This window comes from Bombina bombina, chromosome 7 (assembly GCF_027579735.1).
Source record: "Bombina bombina isolate aBomBom1 chromosome 7, aBomBom1.pri, whole genome shotgun sequence".
Classification (NCBI taxonomy): domain Eukaryota; kingdom Metazoa; phylum Chordata; class Amphibia; order Anura; family Bombinatoridae; genus Bombina; species Bombina bombina.
This window is the reverse complement of record NC_069505.1, coordinates 406,920,346-406,941,117: the sequence shown is the minus strand read 5'-3', so window position 1 is coordinate 406,941,117 and position 20,772 is coordinate 406,920,346. Positions and strand designations below refer to the sequence as shown.

General features: G+C 40.9%; 1 protein-coding gene across 1 annotated transcript in view; it reads left to right on the top strand.

The window, feature by feature from the left end:
* The first annotated feature begins 1,040 nt into the window (after nt 1-1,040).
* Nucleotides 1,041-20,772, top strand: part of OGN (osteoglycin) — a 51,822-nt gene continuing 32,090 nt past the window's right edge. The window contains exons 1-2 of the mRNA XM_053721189.1: nt 1,041-1,196; nt 1,885-2,134. Coding sequence (XP_053577164.1) covers nt 1,964-2,134 — 171 coding nt within the window. The 5' untranslated portion in view covers nt 1,041-1,196; nt 1,885-1,963. The remainder of the gene's footprint in view (nt 1,197-1,884; nt 2,135-20,772) is intronic.

The following is a 20,772-nucleotide window of genomic DNA, read 5'->3' as shown; positions in this document are numbered from 1 at the left end:
AGCTCCATACGGTCAGTCGCCACAGAAGACCGGTACACAAGTAATTTCCAGTCTGGGTAGTAGACCTCTCATCCTGGACTGATAGCTTTCTGGATGCTCCTATTAAGTGTTGGCAACCAATTTTTGAGCATAAACGTGGGAATGAGCTCAAATAAATAACTAATTTAATACTTGTTGAGCGGAATCTCTCCAGAACACGTCTGTTCAGTATGGCGGTTAGCTCCTCCACCCAGATCATAACTTTAAATTTGGTATTTAAATCAGCAAAATAATTTTAATCCACAACCACAAATATATATATATACAGTTAAAGGGGTATGGAACCCAAAACATTTCTTATTTGATTCAGACAAAAAATACAATCTTAAAAAAAGGTTTTCAATTTGCTTCTATTATCAAATTTGCTTTATTCCCGTGATATTCTGTGTTTAAGAGATACCTAGGTTGGCACTGGAGCACTAAATGACAGGAAATAGGGCTGCCATCTAGTGCTCTTACAAATGGATAAGCCATTCTTGAAAAACTGCTGCCATTTAGTGCTCCAGACACGTGTACCCTCCTGAGCATACATCCTTGCTTTTCAACAAAAGATACCAAGAGAACGTAAATTTGGGGTTTCATATCCCTTTAAGGTCGTATAAGTTTTTTGTTTTTTTTATTTCTGAAAAATAAATTAAGTCCAGTAATTTTTCTTATTGCACCCCACCCTTCTCCCAACCCACATAGGGGGCTTGACATTTTTATGTTAGTTGGAGCTATGCATCTGTAGCTCATGACTGTACAAATAAAATAAATCTGAATGGTGAAATTGAGGATGGGGAACCGCATGTTCTTTAAGGTGTAAGTTTTCTAAACATTAAAAACAGTTTTTATACAAAACCATGAAACATTAATATCATGAGGTTTAAAATATATGAAAGAATGTTTGGAAGTTCCATTTCCAGTTAAAATGTGTAAGTAATTGTCAGTTCTATGTATGGGCGTGAGAGCAGGCCCTGCTGTGGAATACAGTCTTGCACCCTGGGGGGAGAAGGTTGGAACAACCTTCCATAAACCATGGCACATGCTGTCAATCTACAAAACGATCCCCTTCCACCTCCTAGAAAACATCAACATCTGTACTAGCCCCTTCAGTCACTTGAGGTTAATGTTATACAGGAGTAAAGCACAAAAGGACATTTCTGCCTGCGGTTAAGGTAGGTGAATCTCTTCACATCCATTTACCCCTCCATACTCACAATATATTTGTAAAACCTACATGCTATGCAGTTTTACCATTTCCCATTATGATTTGTGAATATCTAAACTAACAGATTTCTCTGGGTGTCTTACTAAAAACAAAAACAAAAATGGAACTATTTAAAAACGTGTCACTGGCTTCATAGAGGAATCGTAGTTTTGTACAGTTATCAGTCACATTAATAGTCTTTTTTTTAACCCTTTCAACACCATTCTTTTACAGGCCACACCTGCAGCAGATGGGGCTAGGGAGAACAGAGACTGACTACATTTATTTGCTGTTTTAGCCAATATGTATTTACTTTAAGCACTTCCAGATATTTAATGTGCCAAAAAATGAACAACAGATGTTTTTAATAGCCGTAAAGTTAAGAAAGACTGCATGGCAAGACTTCATTATTTTATTTAACTTTTTTTTTTCCAGAAACATACTGCCCCAGTTTCATTATCATCTTAAGTAGTTAACTAGCTGACTACCAGAGACAGCGGCAATAATTTAGATAGTCATGTGTGACAACCCTCTCTGTAGCAGTCAAGGGGTTAAATATTATTCCCCAAATGTTCTAAGTCTCCTCTGACTTTTGCCAACAAGTCATGCAGGCTCTCTCTCTATTGTTATGACATGTACTTTTTTTTTCACCCTAGACGCTGAGAAAGGATTTTACCAAAGAAAAAAGGTTTTTTAGAAGCAGCCTTTCCGCGCTCTGCTTCAAGGACAGCCATAATGCAGGCTCTTCCCATTCTTAGTACCCTGATCCTGCTTTTAAATTTCACACTATCTGCACCCCCTTCACCAGAACAAATCACTTATGATTACGACACGGATGATACGATCGAGGGACAGCTGTTTAAGAAACACTTTGAAGATAATTCAAAAGAAGCGCAAACAAACCAGGTACCTCTGCTAGCCACTGTAATGTTAATAATCAGAAGTCACATTATTGGACGCATCAGAAGTTAAAAAAATCAAAATATAGAAATACAATGAATTTAGATTATTTTGGTGAATTAAATATATTTTGGATTCTATTGGAAAATGATTTTGCTTTGCTAATATTAGCACATTCTTTAGAGTTACTACTCATGTAATGTATGAGTTTGTTCATTCTAATGTTCTACTGGGCATCCTGAGAGCAGAATTGTGCAACTTGTCATACAAAGCTTAGCAAATATTTAGAATTTCAAAGCTTACAAAATGAAATAATTTAGACATTTAAAGGGACAATCTAGTCAAAATTAAAGTTTCATGATTCAGATAGGGCATGTAATTTTAAACAACCTTCCAATTTACTTTTATCATCAAATTTGCCTTGTTCTCTTGGTATTCTTTGTTGAAAGCTAAACCTAGGTAGGTTTATATGCTTATTTCTAAGCCCTTGATGGCTGCCTCTTATCATTTTGACAGTTTCTCACAGTTAGATAGCGCTACTTCATGTGTGTAATATAGATGACATTGTGCTCACTCCCGTGGAGTTGTTTTTGAGTCAGCACTGATTGGCTAAAATTCACATCTGTCAAAAACACTAAAATAAGGGGCAGTCTGCAGAGGGTTACATACAAGGTAATCAAAGAGGTCAAAAGTATATTAATATAACAGTGTTTGTTATGCACAACTGGGGAATGGGTAATAAAGGGATTATCTATATTTTTAAACAATAACAATTCTAGAGTAGACTGTCCCTTTAACATGGTCACATTTAAGCCACATACCCTAACTCAATAAAAAACGGGGGGCAAGAAGTTAAACACAAAAATGCCTATTTATAAGGGGCCTACACCCAGACTAGACTAAACCATAGTACAATTATGTAACAATCCCAGACCTGCAATGAACAGAGATGGACATTACAAATGGTTGCTTTGCAATACGCATAACAATGATTGCTCTGATGTATAAAATATTACTTGTAATCTACAGCATTGTTTCTCAACCGCGGTCCTCAAGTACCCCCAACAGGCCAGGTGTTCATTATAGCTAAACCAGTGCACAGGTGAAATAAGCTGTTTGAAAGCAGGTTAGTAACCATGGTTACTGATCAGCTTATTACTTCCCCTGTGCACTGGTTCAGCTATAATGAAAACCTGGCCTGCTGGGGGTACTTGAGGACCGCGGTTGAGAAACAATGATCTACAGCACGTGTGTCTTTGAAGTATTTGGGACAACGCTGCTCCATCCTTAACCATCTAGAAGCCCGAACTCTTCTGCAACTGCCATTATTATTTTTATCATTAGTTATTTGTATGGCACCAACAGATTCCGCAGCGCAACTACACAGATTACATTTACTAATAACATTTTGATTCATAAAACACATTAGCTCTGTTCAACTCAAATGGGTCATTGTGGTTTAAAAATAATGTTGTAAGCTTAGATATATTGTAACTGCGTTTCTGTGAATTGCTTTGCTTTACCATTATTTCTAGGTTGGGTGAAACTCTGTTGCAAGGGCCTAGTGGAAAGAGCGGACAACTTGTATTTAAAGAGCTAAGATTTAAACATAAATTGAAGTAATGAATAATGAATGAGCATTAATGTATCCCTTTTATTCAGTACAGTTTCCTGTTCTGGTCCATCCCTCGTTGGCTGTTATTGGTTTATAATGTCTACAATAAAGCCAATAAGAGGCTGTATTATCCAAACCATTGGGTGGACTACTCAAGCTGCTCTTTACCTAGTGAAAGGCTGAAATGCTTTGGAACCCGTCACCTATGATATTCCAGTACATCAGAAAACACTTTGTTTGCACCAATTTTCACACATTTTTTCTTTAAATCGTTTTCAAACATTTTCCACATCTGGTGAACCAATGGCAATTGGCATATATGTGCAGCCACCAATCACCAGCTAGCCACAGTAGTGCATTGTTGTTCCTGAGCATACCTAGGTATGCTTTTCAACAAAGGATACCAATAGAGCAAAGTAAATTTGATAATAATTTCAATTGGAAAGTTGTATAAAACAGCCTACTCTATCTGAATCATATAAGTTTAATTTGGTCTTTACTGTCCCTATCAACCAGCTCTGGCTTGTTAAGCTCAGGAATATAGTCGGCCAAAACAAGAATAGAGAGCTTTAGATCTGGGGTTGACAAATCTGTTTAAAATGTAGGAGTCAGTAAGAATATTTAGGAGCCAGACATACGTTTAGAGACTAGAGAGTGGTGTTTATACATAGATATATTGAGAATAACCCAAAAAGTTAGCAGCCAGGGGTAACATTCTAAGTGCCAGTGGCTCCCAGACTCCTAGGTTTGTCGAGCCCTGCTTTATATCATCAGACCCTCAGTTAAAAGTGAATGTAAATTTTGATGCTAAAGTGCCCGGTTTTTAAAAATTTGATTAAAAACAGGGGCACTTTAATTCATCAAAATTTACATTTCACTCGTTGCGAAAATACTTACCTTTTAAACCTGACAGCCGCTACAGCTTCCCCCGGTCGTAGCAAAGCCATTTCTGACGTCAGAAATGATGGATCGCTCATCCTTCAATCACGGGTTTTCCCCCAGGGGAATCAGTGTCTGATTCGAAGCCGTAATTGGAGGAAGCCGGATTCCTCATTTTAGACCCAGGAAGAGGTTTTGCGATGGGCGGAGTAAAAGGTAAGTATTTTTTCACAACACAAGTTAAATGTAAATTTTGATGAATTAAAGTGACCCTGTTTTTAATCGAATTTTTAAAAACCGGGCACTTTAGCATCAAAATTTACATTCACTTTAATGTATGCAAAAGCATAATAAGTCAGTTTTGCAACATGCTCTGTTGAAATATTTATGTCCATGCAAACAGTTCTCAGCCTCCTCCGTGTGTAACTGAATCATGAAATTAAAAAAAATTGTTTTCATGTCCCTTTAAACACAAATATTTTTTTTTTTTTTATGAAAAAGTTCAAGCAGTATAAACACATATTGAAAGTCACAAGAAGTACTTGTTTGTGCACAACTGATACTTGAGTCATAACTGTTTACTGGCTGATTTGAACAACTGACAGCTCTATCGACGGGCAAGGAAATATTTCCAGAAAAATTAAAGGGACATAAAACCCACATTTGTTTTTTCATTATTTAGATTGAACTAACCATTTTAAACAACTTTCCAATTGATTATCTAATTTGCTTCAGTATCCTTTGTTTAATAAGCAGCGATGAACTACTGGGAGCTAGCTGAGCACATGAGGGGATCCAATAAACATGAGGCATATATGTGCAGCCACCAATCAGCTGCGCCTGAACCTACCTAGATATACTTTTCAACAAAGGATACTAAGAGAACAAAACAAATTATAAAATAGAAGTAAATTAAAGTGAATGTAATTTTGAATGAATAAGTGTTTTTTTTTTTTTAAATACTATTAAAAACAGCGGCACTTTCATTCATTAAAATTTACATTGCAGCATTTTTTTTTTTTTAAATACTTACCTTTTTCTTTAGGAAAACCAGACCGGCAATACTCTGCCCGCAGCTTCTCTTTACTTAGCACCGCAATAACGAAACCGGCTTCATCCAAGCCGGTTTCATCACCAATATGCTAAGTACAGCAGGAGAAGTGGGCGGAGGATCGGCGGGTATGTTTTCCTAAAGAAAAAGGTATTTCTTAAAAAATGCTTCAATTCCAATTTTAATTCATTTAAATTTACATTCACTTTAAAGGGACACTGAACCCAATTGTTTTTCTTTTGTGATTCTGATAGAGCATGACATTTTAAGCAAATTTCTAATTTACTCCTATTATCAAATTTTCTTCACTCTCTTGGTATCTTTATTTGAAATGCAAGAATGTAAGTTTAGATGCCGGCCCATTTTTGATGAATAACCTGAGTTATTCTTGCTGATTGGTGGATAAATTTATCCACTAATAAAAGAGTGCTGTCCAGAGTTCTGAACCAAAAAAGAAGCTTAGATGCCTTCTATTTCAAATAAAGATAGCAAGTGAATGAAGAAAAATTGATAATAGGAGTAAATTAGAAAGTTGCTTCAAATTGCATGCTCTATCTGAATCACGAAAGAAAAAAAATTGGGTTCAGTGTCCCTTTAAATTGTTTAAATTTAAATGCTTTATCTGAATCATGAAATAAAAAATTTGGGTTTTATGTCCCTTTAACACAAAACATTGGGAACATCAATATTTAGATCATTTTAAAGCACTCTATTCTAGTTCCAATAAAGATAACTTTAATGTCCCATCAAATCTAAACTTTCTTGTTATTTTCTCTGAAACTGCTTTTTTATAGAAGAAAAGCTAATAAAAAGATGTTTTAAATTAGATTGTAGAGCTTTTTTTTTGCTATACTAAGAGTATGGAAAATAGTAATGGGACAGGGGGCCTCTGGAAAAAATGTTAGAATTTCTATAGCAGGATTTTCTTTCCACTCCTCTGAGTAAGGTAGTTACAAATCAGCAGAAAAAAAGGGAAAGAGCAAATCTGATTTAAAAGCTTAAGGACTCCAGTGGAGAATAGTAACATTCTTATATTTCATTAACCCACTACATTCAAATAGTAATTCTGGTAGAAATAGTTCCCTGAAACTAAAAAAATATAGATTAAAGGGATAGGAAAGCTAAAATGAAATCATGTTTTGGATAGAGCATGTCATGACACCTTTAAATTCACAGCAAATTTACTTTGTTCTCTTGATATTGTTAAGTGAAAAGCATACAGTATGTACATATCAACAACAGAAGAAATGTACTACTGGGAGCTAGCTGGTGATTGGTTGCTACATTCATCTGTCTCGTGTCAATGGCTCAACATATATGCTCAGCTAGCTCTCAGTAGTGAATTGCTGCTCTGGAGCTGATTTTAACTATGTGTTTAATCTCTTTACAGGGGTTAAACATAGTTAGATGCAACTAACAGTGCAAAAATAAAACACTAACATACAAGAGCATTTTAGGATTATCACATAATCACATACAATTTAAGATTATCACATACTGTGATAGACATAACATTCAAAAGGGCTGTGTATGCTCCACTGGCACCTTAGAAGTGATGGTAAATCCTACAGTCTGTGAAACGCTAGGATTGGCCATTGGAACAAATAGGGTATAAAATACTTCATGCTAAGAGGCCTATTTAACAAAGGTCTGTCAGACTTGATCCGACAGTGCGGATCAGGTCCTATAGACATCGCTGAATGCGGAGAGCAATACGCTCTCCGTATTCAGCATTGCACCAGCAGCTCTTGTGAGCTGCTGGTGCAACGCCGCCCCCTGCAGATTCGCGGCCACTCAGCCGCCAGCAGGGGGTGTCAATCAACCCGATCGTACTCGATTGGGTTGAATTGTGGCAATCTCTCTCCGCCTCATCAGAGCAGGCGGGCAGGTTATGGAGCAGCGGTCTTTAGACCACTGCTCCAAAACTTGCGTCTCTGGCGAGTCTGAAGACTCGCCAGAAACACGGGCCCTCAAGTTCCATTTGGAGCTTGATAAATGGGCCTCTAAAAGTTCCTTTATTTGTCTGAAGTGTTCGCCGCACTGAGCTCCTCAGGCAACCCACGGCAGAACTCTATTTTTTCAATGAGGTGACATTTCCACCTCTTAGCCAATAGCTGTGCGGGCCACCTGGCATCATGCCGGATAGCTAGCATGCTATTGGCTAAGATCACCTCACAGCAAAATAGTTTGGTCGTGGACGGCCTGAGGCGCTCAGTGCGGCAAATGCTTCAGACAAATAGGAGCTTTCAACATGAAATATTTTATAGCTTATGACTGAAAGTCCCTTTATTCGTTCCACTGGTAAATCCTAGCGTTTCACAAACGCTAGGGTTTACCATCACTTAAAAAAAAGTTTCTCTGCTACCAACCAATCATCTTGCAGTCCTGTATTGTAAGATCATAAACTCCATATACTGTATCTTTTTTTCTTCAGTTACCTCCAAACCCTGACATAAAATGCTCAGAACAAGCCAACCATATATGTCGCTAATTGGTTTTATCAGATAACGGCAAAACAATGCACTTTATACTAACATAATGACAGTGACTTGCCTTGTTGTCTGCAAACTACAGACCAGATGGGCTTCTCCAAATAAGCCAAGTGGTGCGTGAAGTTTGGCTGCTGAAAACGAACTACAGTAAAAAGGATGCAATTTGTTTTAAAAATCTTAAGGAGACAGTAAAGTCAAAATTTAACTTAAATGGATTTTAAACAACTTTCTAATTTACTTATTGTTTGTACGTGTTGTATACATAGTTGCAAACAAAGCTGCAATAGAATGTTACGTACACTCTAACAGAGCACAGTTTGCAATGATTTATAACATTGTTTTAACGATTATTGCCAGATGGCTACAACATGTACACGCTCCTGAGCTCACCTAGAATTACTCTTTAACAGTGGATACCACAAGAACCAAGCAAAATTAATGACATTGTTTATAGCATTGTTATACATAGCTCCAAACACTGCTGCCATAGAGCCATAATTCAGTTTGCGTGCGCTCGCAAACCGTTAAATATGTAGTCAGAAGCAATATCGTTTATCGACTGTTTCCAATGTCGCATCATATCTCAATATTGGCAGCCGGACTTCGGCTGCCGAAAAGATCTTTGCGTCCCATAGAAACTAATAGAAGCCGTTAATCAATAAATAATACCAGGCTTCCAATGAAAGCGCTAACCGTTAATACGCTGTTGATGCATTAAGAAATATTACACCCAGCTGAACTAGGTGTAAAGGAGGAAAAAGGAGCTTTTTGAGGCCTGTTTCTCATTGAAATTGCAAATCCTAAAAACATTTATGAGTGTTTCAATGTAGAAATAAGATTGTATATGCTACATTTATTGATCCTATGTATAGGAATATTTGCACCTATGTTTTCAATGAAATATCAATATGTATGTACATAGAAAAATAGATGCAAGTATATATCACCTATTCCAAACGCAACCTTTGCCCAGGAATGCTATATATATTCTCAATACATATATAAATATAATTATATCTAATATTAAACTTTGCGTACATGTATATATGAATGATAATGGTATATACATCTTTGACCTATATAAACCATATAATTATATTAGATTTGTTTGTAAATATGTATGTTCTAGCAAAACAATGCAATCAAATATTTGTGTATGTCACTTTAAATTAAAGGGATAGCCTATTCACAATTAAACATTCAGGAATCAGATAAAGCATTCAATTCCAATCAACTTACATATGTACTCATAATCAATTTAATTTCGTTTTCTTTCTTATTTTAATTATGTATTTAAGTTTAGGAGGAATTCCATTTAATGTTCAGCACCTGTGTTGCACTTGCTGATTGTTGGCTACAGTTAGACAACAATCATCAAGCGCTCCCCATGTGCAGAATCAAAATGGGTAGATTCCTACGCTTACATTCCTGATTTACAAAATTACAGATGATAATGAAGTTAAATAGATAATAGGAGTACATATTTAAGTGACAAATACAGATATAATATAATCATGATACTCTGGTGGTTGAGGCTGCATCTCATGCTGTGGTGGTTGAGGCTGCATCTGATGCTGTGGTGATTGAGGCTGCATCTGATGCTGTGGTGGTTGAGGCTGCATCTGATGCTGTGGTGGTTGAGGCTGCATCTGATGCTGTGGTGGTTGAGGCTGCATCTGATGCTGTGGTGGTTGAGGATGCATCTGATGCTGTGGTGGTTGAGGCTGCATCTGATGCTGTGGTGGTTGAGGCTGCATCTGATGCTGTGGTGGTTGAGGCTGCATCTGATGCTGTGGTGGTTGAGGCTGCATCTGATGCTGTGGTGGTTAAGGCTGCATCTGATGCTGTGGTGGTTGAGGCTGCATCTGATGCTGTGGTGGTTGAGGCTGCATCTGATGCTGTGGTGGTTGAGGCTGCATCTGATGCTGTGGTGGTTGAGGCTGGATCTGATGCTGTGGTGGTTGAGGCTGCATCTGATGCTGTGGTGGTTGAGGATGCATCTGATGCTGTGGTGGTGAAGGATGCATCTGATGCTGTGGTGGTTGAGGATGCATCTGATGCTGTGGTGGTTGAGGATGCATCTGATGCTGTGGTGGTGGAGGTTGTACCACTTCAAAGTAGTTAAACAAAATACTAAGCATAGTCTAATGATGGAACAGCTGTTATATAGGGGGTGTGACAATGTGATTGGAGAAAGGTCCTTAAAGGTATACAACCCAAGCAGGGGTAGTCGGACAGGTGGTGAAGGATGCATCTGATGCTGTGGTGGTTGAGAATGCATCTGATGCTGAAGTATGCATCTGATGCTGTGGTGGTTGAGGATGCATCTGATGCTGTGGTGGTAGAGGATGCATCTGATGCTGTGGTGGTAGAGGATGCACCTGATGCTGTGGTGGTAGAGGATGCACCTGATGCTGTAGTGGTAGAGGATGCATCTGATGCTGTGGTGGTGAAGGATGCATCTGATACTGAGGTGGTGAAGGATGCATCTGATACTGAGGTGGTGAAGGATGCATCTGATGCTGTGGTGGTGAAGGATGCATCTGATGCTGTGGTGGTGAAGGATGCATCTGATGCTGTGGTGGTGAAGGATGCATCTGATGCTGTGGTGGTTGAGGATGCATCTGATGCTGTGGTGGTTGAGGATGCATCTGATGCTGTGGTGGTTGAGGATGCATCTGATGCTGTGGTGGTTGAGGATGCATCTGATGCTGTGGTGGTTGAGGATGCATCTGATGCTGTGGTGGTTGAGGATGCATCTGATGCTGTGGTGGTTGAGGATGCATCTGATGCTGTGGTGGTTGAGGATGCATCTAATACTGTGGTGGTTGAGGATGCACCTGATGCTGTGGTGGTGAAGGATGCATCTGATGCTGTGGTGGTGAAGGATGCATCTGATGATATGTCCTCACAGATGAATATGGGGATGTGGCAGAAACATTTTCAACCCCATAGGCCAGTGGCTGTTGCTCATCCCCTTACAGCATTCTGAGATAGGAGTATCCAGAGTCAATCACACCCCCCTCCTCCTCACTGAATTCTGGAACATCAACATAAGGACTCATACTCATGTTCCGATTCTGAAACATAAATTGTTGTGATTAATTAATCTGATGAAACATATTACATTTGAAAATCAAATATATATATATATATATATATATATATATAATAACCAGAGGTGTATATTTGAAGATTGTGCCTCCAAGCGACTCTTTGTATTACACATAGTTCATACAATATATATGATATAGATAGAAATAATTAAAATCTATACCCTTGCTTGTTTGAGCAGATAGCCACTACAGAAATCATGATGAATGTATCCACTACAACTATGTTGTTAAGATGCACTTAAAGGGGCAGTAAATTCAAAATTGAACTTTCATGATTCAGACAGAGCATGCAATTTTAGGCCACTTTCTAATTTACTCCTATTAACATATTTTATTCCTTCTCTTGGTATCTTTATTTAAAAAGCAAGAATGTAACGCTTAAGAGCCGGACCATTTTTGGTTCAAAACCTGGGTTGCTCTTGCTTATTGGGTGGCTAAATGTAGCCACCAACACAAGCGATAGCCAGAGTTCTGAACCAAAAATGTGCAGGCTCCTTAGCTTACAGTTATACTTTTCAAATAAAGATACCAAGAGAACAAATAAATATTGATAATAGGAGTAAATTAGAAAGTTGCTTAAAATTGCTTCTCTATCTGAATCATGAAAGAAAAAAAACAAAATTTATGCTTACCTGATAAATTCATTTCTCCTGTAGTGTGGTCAGTCCACGGGTCATCATTACTTCTGGGATATTATCTCCTCCCCTACAGGAAGTGCAAGAGGATTCACCCAGCAGAGCTGCTATATAGCTCCTCCCCTCTACGTCACCTCCAGTCATTCGACCAAAGGACCAACGAGAAAGGAGAAGCCCAAGGGTGTAGTGGTGACTGGAGTATAATCCAAAAAATTTTTTAGCCTGCCATAAAAAACAGGGCGGGCCGTGGACTGACCACACTACAGGAGAAATGAATTTATCAGGTAAGCATAAATTTTGTTTTCTCCTGTTAAGTGTGGTCAGTCCACGGGTCATCATTACTTCTGGGATACCAATACCAAAGCAAAAGTACACGGATGACGGGAGGGACAGGCAGGCTCTTTATACGGAGGGAACCACTGCCTGAAGAACCTTTCTCCCAAAAACAGCCTCCGAAGAAGCAAAAGTGTCAAATTTGTAAAATTTGGAAAAAGTATGAAGAGAAGACCAAGTTGCAGCCTTGCAAATCTGTTCAACAGAAGCCTCATTCTTAAAGGCCCAAGTGGAAGCCACAGCTCTAGTAGAATGAGCTGTAATTCTTTCAGGAGGCTGCTGTCCAGCAGTCTCATAGGCTAATCGTATTATGCTACGAAGCCAAAAAGACAGAGAGGTAGCCGAAGCTTTTTGACCTCTCCTCTGGTCAGAATAAACGACAAACAGGGAAGACGTTTGACGAAACTCCTTAGTTGCCTGTAGATAAAATTTCAGGGCACGGACTACATCTAGATTGTGTAGCAGACGTTCCTTCTTCGAGGAAGGATTAGGACACAAAGATGGAACAACAATCTCTTGATTGATATTCCTGTTAGTGACCACCTTAGGTAGGAACCCAGGTTTAGTACGCAGAACTACCTTGTCTGAATGAAAAATCAGATAAGGAGAATCACAATGTAAGGCAGATAACTCAGAGACTCTTCGAGCCGAGGAAATAGCTATTAAAAACAGAACTTTCCAAGATAACAACTTGATATCAATGGAATGAAGGGGTTCAAACGGAACACCCTGTAAAACATTAAGAACTAAGTTCAAACTCCATGGCGGAGCAACAGTTTTAAACACAGGCTTGATCCTAGCTAAAGCCTGACAAAAAGCTTGAACGTCCGGAACTTCTGACAGACGTTTGTGTAAAAGAATGGACAGAGCTGAAATCTGTCCCTTTAAAGAACTAGCGGATAACCCCTTTTCTAAACCTTCTTGTAGAAAAGACAATATCCTTGGAATCCTAACCTTACTCCATGAGTAACTCTTGGATTCGCACCAATATAAGTATTTACGCCATATTTGATGGTAAATCCTTCTGGTAACAGGCTTCCTAGCCTGTATTAAGGTATCAATAACTGGCTCAGAAAACCCACGTTTTGATAAAATCAAGCGTTCAATTTCCAAGCAGTCAGCTTCAGAGAAGTTAGATTTTGATGTTTGAATGGACCCTGGATCAGAAGGTCCTGTTTCAGAGGTAGAGTCCAAGGCGGACAGGATGACATGTCCACTAGATCTGCATACCAAGTCCTGCGTGGCCATGCAGGTGCTATTAGAATCACTGATGCTCTCTCCTGTTTGATTCTGGCAATCAATCGAGGAAGCATCGGGAAAGGTGGAAACACATAAGCCATCCCGAAGGTCCAAGGTGCTGTCAAAGCATCTATCAGAACCGCTCCCGGATCCCTGGATCTGGACCCGTAGCGAGGAAGCTTGGCGTTCTGACGAGACGCCATGAGATCTATCTCTGGTTTGCCCCAACGTCGAAGTATCGGGGCAAAGACCTCCGGATGAAGTTCCCACTCCCCCGGATGAAAAGTCTGACGACTTAAGAAATCCGCCTCCCAGTTCTCCACTCCCGGGATGTGGATTGCAGACAGGTGGCAAGAGTGAGACTCTGCCCAGCGAATTATCTTTGATACTTCCATCATTGCTAGGGAGCTTCTTGTCCCTCCCTGATGGTTGATGTAAGCTACAGTCGTGATGTTGTCCGACTGAAACCTGATGAACCCCCGAGTTGTTAACTGGGGCCAAGCCAGAAGGGCATTGAGAACTGCTCTCAATTCCAGAATGTTTATTGGAAGGAGACTCTCCTCCTGATTCCATAGTCCCTGAGCCTTCAGAGAATTCCAGACAGCGCCCCAACCTAGTAGGCTGGCGTCTGTTGTTACAATTGTCCAGTCTGGCCTGCTGAATGGCATCCCCCTGGACAGGTGTGGCCGATAAAGCCACCATAGAAGAGAATTTCTGGTCTCTTGATTCAGATTCAGAGTGGGGGACAAATCTGAGTAATCCCCATTCCACTGACTTAGCATGCACAATTGCAGCGGTCTGAGATGTAGGCGTGCAAAAGGTACTACGTCCATTGCCGCTACCATTAAGCCGATCACCTCCATGCATTGAGCTACTGACGGGTGTTGAATGGAATGAAGGACACGGCATGCATTTTGAAGCTTTGTTAACCTGTCTTCTGTCAGGTAAATCTTCATTTCTACAGAATCTATCAGAGTCCCCAAGAAGGGAACTCTTGTGAGTGGAAAGAGAGAACTCTTCTTTTCGTTCACCTTCCATCCATGCGACCTTAGAAATGCCAGTACTAACTCTGTATGAGACTTGGCAGTTTGAAAGCTTGAATCAGAATGTCGTCTAGGTACGGAGCTACAGAAATTCCTCGCGGTCTTAGTACCGCCAGAAGAGTACCCAGAACCTTTGTGAAGATTCTTGGAGCCGTAGCCAGTCCGAATGGAAGAGCTACAAACTGGTAATGCCTGTCTAGAAAGGCAAACCTTAGATACCGGTAATGATTTCTGTGAATCGGTATGTGAAGGTAAGCATCCTTTAAATCCACTGTGGTCATGTACTGACCCTCTTGGATCATGGGCAAAATTGTTCGAATCGTTTCCATCTTGAACGATGGAACTCTTAGGAATTTGTTTAGGATCTTTAAATCCAAGATTGGCCTGAAAGTTCCCTCTTTTTTGGGAACTACAAACAGATTTGAGTAAAACCCTTGTCCTTGTTCCGACCGCGGAACTGGATGGATCACTCCCATTAATAAAAGATCTTGTACGCAGCGTAGGAACGCTTCTTTCTTTATTTGGTTTGTTGATAACCTTGACAGATGAAATCTCCCTCTTGGGGGAGAGGATTTGAAGTCCAGAAGGTATCCCTGAGATATGATCTCTAACGCCCAGGGATCCTGAACATCTCTTGCCCAAGCCTGGGCGAAGAGAGAAAGTCTGGCCCCTACTAGATCCGGTCCCGGATCGGGGGCCCTCGATTCATGCTGTCTTAGGGGCAGCAGCAGGTTTCCTGGCCTGCTTGCCCTTGTTCCAGGACTGGTTAGGTTTCCAGCCTTGTCTGTAGCGAGCAACAGCTCCTTCCTGTTTTGGTGCAGAGGAGGTTGATGCTGTTCCTGCTTTGAAATTACGAAAGGAACGAAAATTAGACTGTCTAGCCCTAGGTTTGGCTTTGTCCTGAGGCAGGGCATGGCCTTTACCTCCTGTAATGTCAGCGATAATCTCCTTCAACCCGGGCCCGAATAAGGTTTGCCCTTTGAAAGGTATATTAAGCAATTTAGATTTAGAAGTAACATCAGCTGACCAGGATTTTAGCCACAGTGCTCTGCGTGCCTGAATGGCAAATCCGGAATTCTTAGCCGTAAGTTTAGTTAAATGTACTACGGCATCTGAAATAAATGAGTTAGCTAACTTAAGGGCTTTAAGTTTGTCTGTAATCTCATCTAGTGTAGATGATTGAAGTGTCTCTTCCAGAGACTCAAACCAAAATGCTGCTGCAGCCGTGACAGGCGCAATACATGCAAGAGGTTGCAATATAAAACCCTGTTGAACAAACATTTTCTTAAGGTAACCCTCTAATTTTTTATCCATTGGATCTGAAAAGGCACAGCTATCCTCCACCGGGATAGTGGTACGCTTAGCTAAAGTAGAAACTGCTCCCTCCACCTTAGGAACCGTTTGCTATAAGTCCCGTGTGGTGGCGTCTATTGGAAACATTTTTCTAAATATCGGAGGGGGTGAGAACGGCACACTGGGCCTATCCCACTCCTTAGTAACAATTTCAGTAAGTCTCTTAGGTATAGGAAAAACATCAGTACTCGCCGGTACCGCAAAATATTTATCCAACCTACACATTTTCTCTGGTATTGCAACTGTGTTACAATCATTCAGAGCCGCTAACACCTCCCCTAGTAATACACGGAGGTTTTCCAGCTTAAATTTAAAATTTGAAATATCTGAATCCAATCTATTTGGATCAGAACCGTCACCCACAGAATTAAGTTCTCCGTCCTCATGTTCTGCCGCCTGTGACGCAGTGTCTGACATGGCCCTAATATTATCAGCGCACTCTGTTCTCACCCCAGAGTGATCACGCTTGCCTCTAAGTTCTGGTAATTTAGCCAAAACTTCAGTCATAACAGTAGCCATATCCTGTAATGTGATTTGAAATGGCCGCCCAGATGTACTCGGCGCTACAATATCACGCACCTCCCGAGCGGGAGATGCAGGTACTGACACGTGAGGCGAGTTAGTCGGCATAACTCTCCCCTCGTTGTCTGGTGAAATATGTTCAATTTGTACAGATTGACTTTTATTTAAAGTAGCATCAATACAGTTAGTACATAAACTTTTATTGGGCTCCACTTTGGCATTAGCACATATAGCACATGTATCTTCCTCTGAATCAGACATGTTTAACACACTAGCAATTAACTAGCAACTTGGAAATGCTTTTTCAAGTAATTTACAATAATATGAAAACGAACTGTGCCTATAAGAAGCACAGAAAAAATTATGACAGTTGAAAATAATTAAGTTATAGCATCAATCTTTGTCAGAAATATACAATTTTAGCAAAGGATTGTTCCCATTAGCAAAGGATAACTAACCCAGGCAGCAGTAAAAAAAAATACACAAATAAACGTTTTTTATCACAGTCAACTACAATCTTCACAGCTCTGCTGTGATGATTACCTCCCTCAAAAAAAGGCTTTGGAGATCCCTGAGTTCTGTAGAGATGAACCGGATCATGCAGGAAGAAAATGAACCTCTGACTGAGTTTTTTGATGCGTAGTAAAAGCGCCAAAAATGGCCCCTCCCCCTCACACATAACAGTGAGAGAGATCAGTGAACTGCTTTAATTTAAACAAAAACTATTGCCAAGTGGAAAAAATAGTGCCCAAAACATTTTTTCACCCAGTACCTCAGAGAAAACATAATTTATGCTTACCTGATAAATTCCTTTCTTCTGTTGTGTGATCAGTCCACGGGTCATCATTACTTCTGGGATATAACTCCTCCCCAACAGGAAATGCAAGAGGATTCACCCAGCAGAGCTGATATAGCTCCTCCCCTCTACGTCAGTCCCAGTCATTCGACCAAGAATCAACGAGAAAGGAGTAACCAAGGGTGAAGTGGTGACTGGAGTATAATTTAAAAGATATTTACCTGCCTTAAAAACAGGGCGGGCCGTGGACTGATCACACAACAGAAGAAAGGAATTTATCAGGTAAGCATAAATTATGTTTTCTTCTGTTATGTGTGATCAGTCCACGGGTCATCATTACTTCTGGGATACCAATACCAAAGCAAAAGTACACGGATGACGGGAGGGATAGGCAGGCTCATTATACAGAAGGAACCACTGCCTGAAGAACCTTTCTCCCAAAAATAGCCTCCGAAGAAGCAAAAGTGTCAAATTTGTAAAATTTGGAAAAAGTATGCAGCGAAGACCAAGTTGCAGCCTTGCAAATCTGTTCAACAGAGGCCTCATTCTTAAAGGCCCAAGTGGAAGCCACAGCTCTAGTGGAATGAGCTGTAATTCTTTCAGGAGGCTGCTGTCCAGCAGTCTCATAGGCTAAACGTATTATGTTACGAAGCCAAAAAGAGAGAGAGGTAGCAGAAGCTTTTTGACCTCTCCTCTGTCCAGAATAAACGACAAACAGGGAAGAAGTTTGACGAAACTCTTTAGTTGCCTGCAAGTAGAACTTGAGGGCACGAACTACATCCAGATTGTGTAGAAGACGTTCCTTCTTTGAAGAAGGATTTGGACACAAGGATGGAACAACAATCTCTTGATTGATATTCCTGTTAGTAACTACCTTAGGTAAGAACCCAGGTTTAGTACGCAGAACTACCTTGTCTGAGTGAAAAATCAGATAAGGAGAATCACAATGTAATGCTGATAACTCAGAGACTCTTCGAGCCGAGGAAATAGCCATTAAAAACAGAACTTTCCAAGATAACAATTTTATATCAATGGAATGAAGGGGTTCAAACGGAACCCCCTGTAAAACGTTAAGAACTAAGTTTAAACTCCATGGTGGAGCAACAGCTTTAAACACAGGCTTGATCCTAGCTAAAGCCTGACAAAAGGCCTGGACGTCTGGATTTTCTGACAGACGCCTGTGTAACAAGATGGACAGAGCTGAAATCTGTCCCTTTAATGAACTAGCCGATAAACCCTTTTCTAAGCCCTCTTGTAGAAAGGACAAGATCCTAGAGATCCTAACCTTACTCCAGGAGTAACGTTTGGATTCACACCAGTATAGGTATTTACGCCATATTTTATGGTAAATCTTTCTGGTAACAGGCTTCCTAGCCTGTATCAGGGTATCAATAACCGACTCAGAAAACCCACGTTTTGATAAAATCAAGCGTTCAATTTCCAAGCAGTCAGTTTCAGAGAAGTTAGATTTTGATGTTTGAACGGACCCTGTATCAGAAGGTCCTGTCTTAGAGGTAGAGACCAAGGTGGACAGGATGACATGTCCACTAGATCTGCATACCAAGTCCTGCGTGGCCATGCAGGTGCTATTAGAATCACTGATGCTCTCTCCTGTTTGATTTTGGCAATCAATCGAGGAAGCAGCGGGAAGGGTGGAAACACATAAGCCATCCCGAAGTTCCAAGGTGCTGTCAAGGCATCTATCAGAACCGCACCCGGATCCCTGGATCTGGACCCGTAGTGAGGAAGTTTGGCGTTCTGGCGAGACGCCATGAGATCTATCTCTGGTTTGCCCCAACGTCGAAGTATTTGGGCAAAGACCTCCGGATGAAGTTCCCACTCCCCCGGATGAAAAGTCTGGCGACTCAAGAAATCCGCCTCCCAGTTCTCCACTCCCGGGATGTGGATTGCTGACAGGTGGCAAGAGTGAGACTCTGCCCATCGAATTATCTTTGATACTTCCATCATTGCTAGGGAGCTTTTTGTCCCTCCCTGATGGTTGATGTAAGCTACAGTCGTGATATTGTCCGACTGAAACCTGATGAACCCCCGAGTCGTTAATTGGGGCCAAGCCAGAAGGGCATTGAGAACTGCTCTCAATTCCAGAATGTTTATTGGAAGGAGACTCTCCTCCTGATTCCATAATCCCTGAGCCTTCAGAGAATTCCAGACAGCGCCCCAACCTAGTAGGCTGGCGTCTGTTGTTACAATTGTCCAGTCTGGCCTGCTGAATGGCATCCCCCTGGACAGGTGTGGCCGATGAAGCCACCATAGAAGAGAATTTCTGGTCTCTTGATTCAGATTCAGAGTAGGGGACAAATCTGAGTAATCCCCATTCCACTGACTTAGCATGCATAATTGCAGCGGTCTGAGGTGTAGGCGTGCAAAAGGTACTATGTCCATTGCCGCTACCATTAAGCCGATCACCTCCATGCATTGAGCTACTGACGGGTGTTGAATGGAATGAAGGACACGGCATGCATCTTGAAGTTTTGTTAACCTGTCCTCTGTCAGGTAAATCTTCATTTCTACAGAATCTATAAGAGTCCCCAAGAATGGAACTCTTGTGAGAGGAAAAAGAGAACTCTTCTTTTCGTTCACTTTCCATCCATGCGACCTTAGAAATGCCAGAACTAACTCTGTATGAGACTTGGCAGTTTGAAAGCTTGAAGCCTGTATTAGAATGTCGTCTAGATACGGAGCTACCGAAATCCCTCGCGGTCTTAGTACCGCCAGGAGGGCACCTAGAATCTTTGTGAAGATTCTTGGGGCCGTAGCCAATCCGAATGGAAGAGCTACAAACTGGTAGTGCCTGTCTAGGAAGGCAAACCGTAGATACCGGTGATGATCTTTGTGGATCGGTATGTGAAGGTAAGCATCTTTCAAATCTACTGTGGTCATGTACTGACCCTTTTGGATCATGGGCAAGATTGTCCGAATAGTTTCCATTTTGAATGATGGAACTCTTAGGAATTTGTTTAGAATCTTTAAATCTAAGATTGGTCTGAAGGTTCCCTCTTTTTTGGGAACCACAAACAGGTTTGAGTAGAACCCTTGTCCTTGTTCCGACCGCGGAACCGAATGGATCACTCCCATTAATAACAGATCTTGTACACAGCGTAGAAACGCTTCCTTCTTTATCTGGTTTGTTGACAATCTTGACAGATGAAATCTCCCTCTTGGGGGAGATAATTTGAAGTCTAGAAGGTATCCCTGAGATATGATCTCTAGCGCCCAGGGATCCTGAACATCTCTTGCCCAGGCCTGGGCGAAGAGAGAAAGTCTGCCCCCCACTAGATCCGGTCCCGGATCGGGGGCTCTCGGTTCATGCTGTCTTTGGGGCAGCAGCAGGTTTCCTGGCCTGTTTGCCCTTGTTCCAGGACTGGTTGGGCTTCCAGCCTTGCCTGTAACGAGCAACAGCTCCTTCCTGTTTTGGTGCAGTGGAGGTTGATGCTGCTCCTGTTTTGAAATTCCGAAAGGGACGAAAATTAGACTGTCTAGCCTTAGCTTTGGCTTTGTCTTGAGGTAGGGCGTGGCCCTTACCTCCTGTAATGTCAGCGATAATTTCTT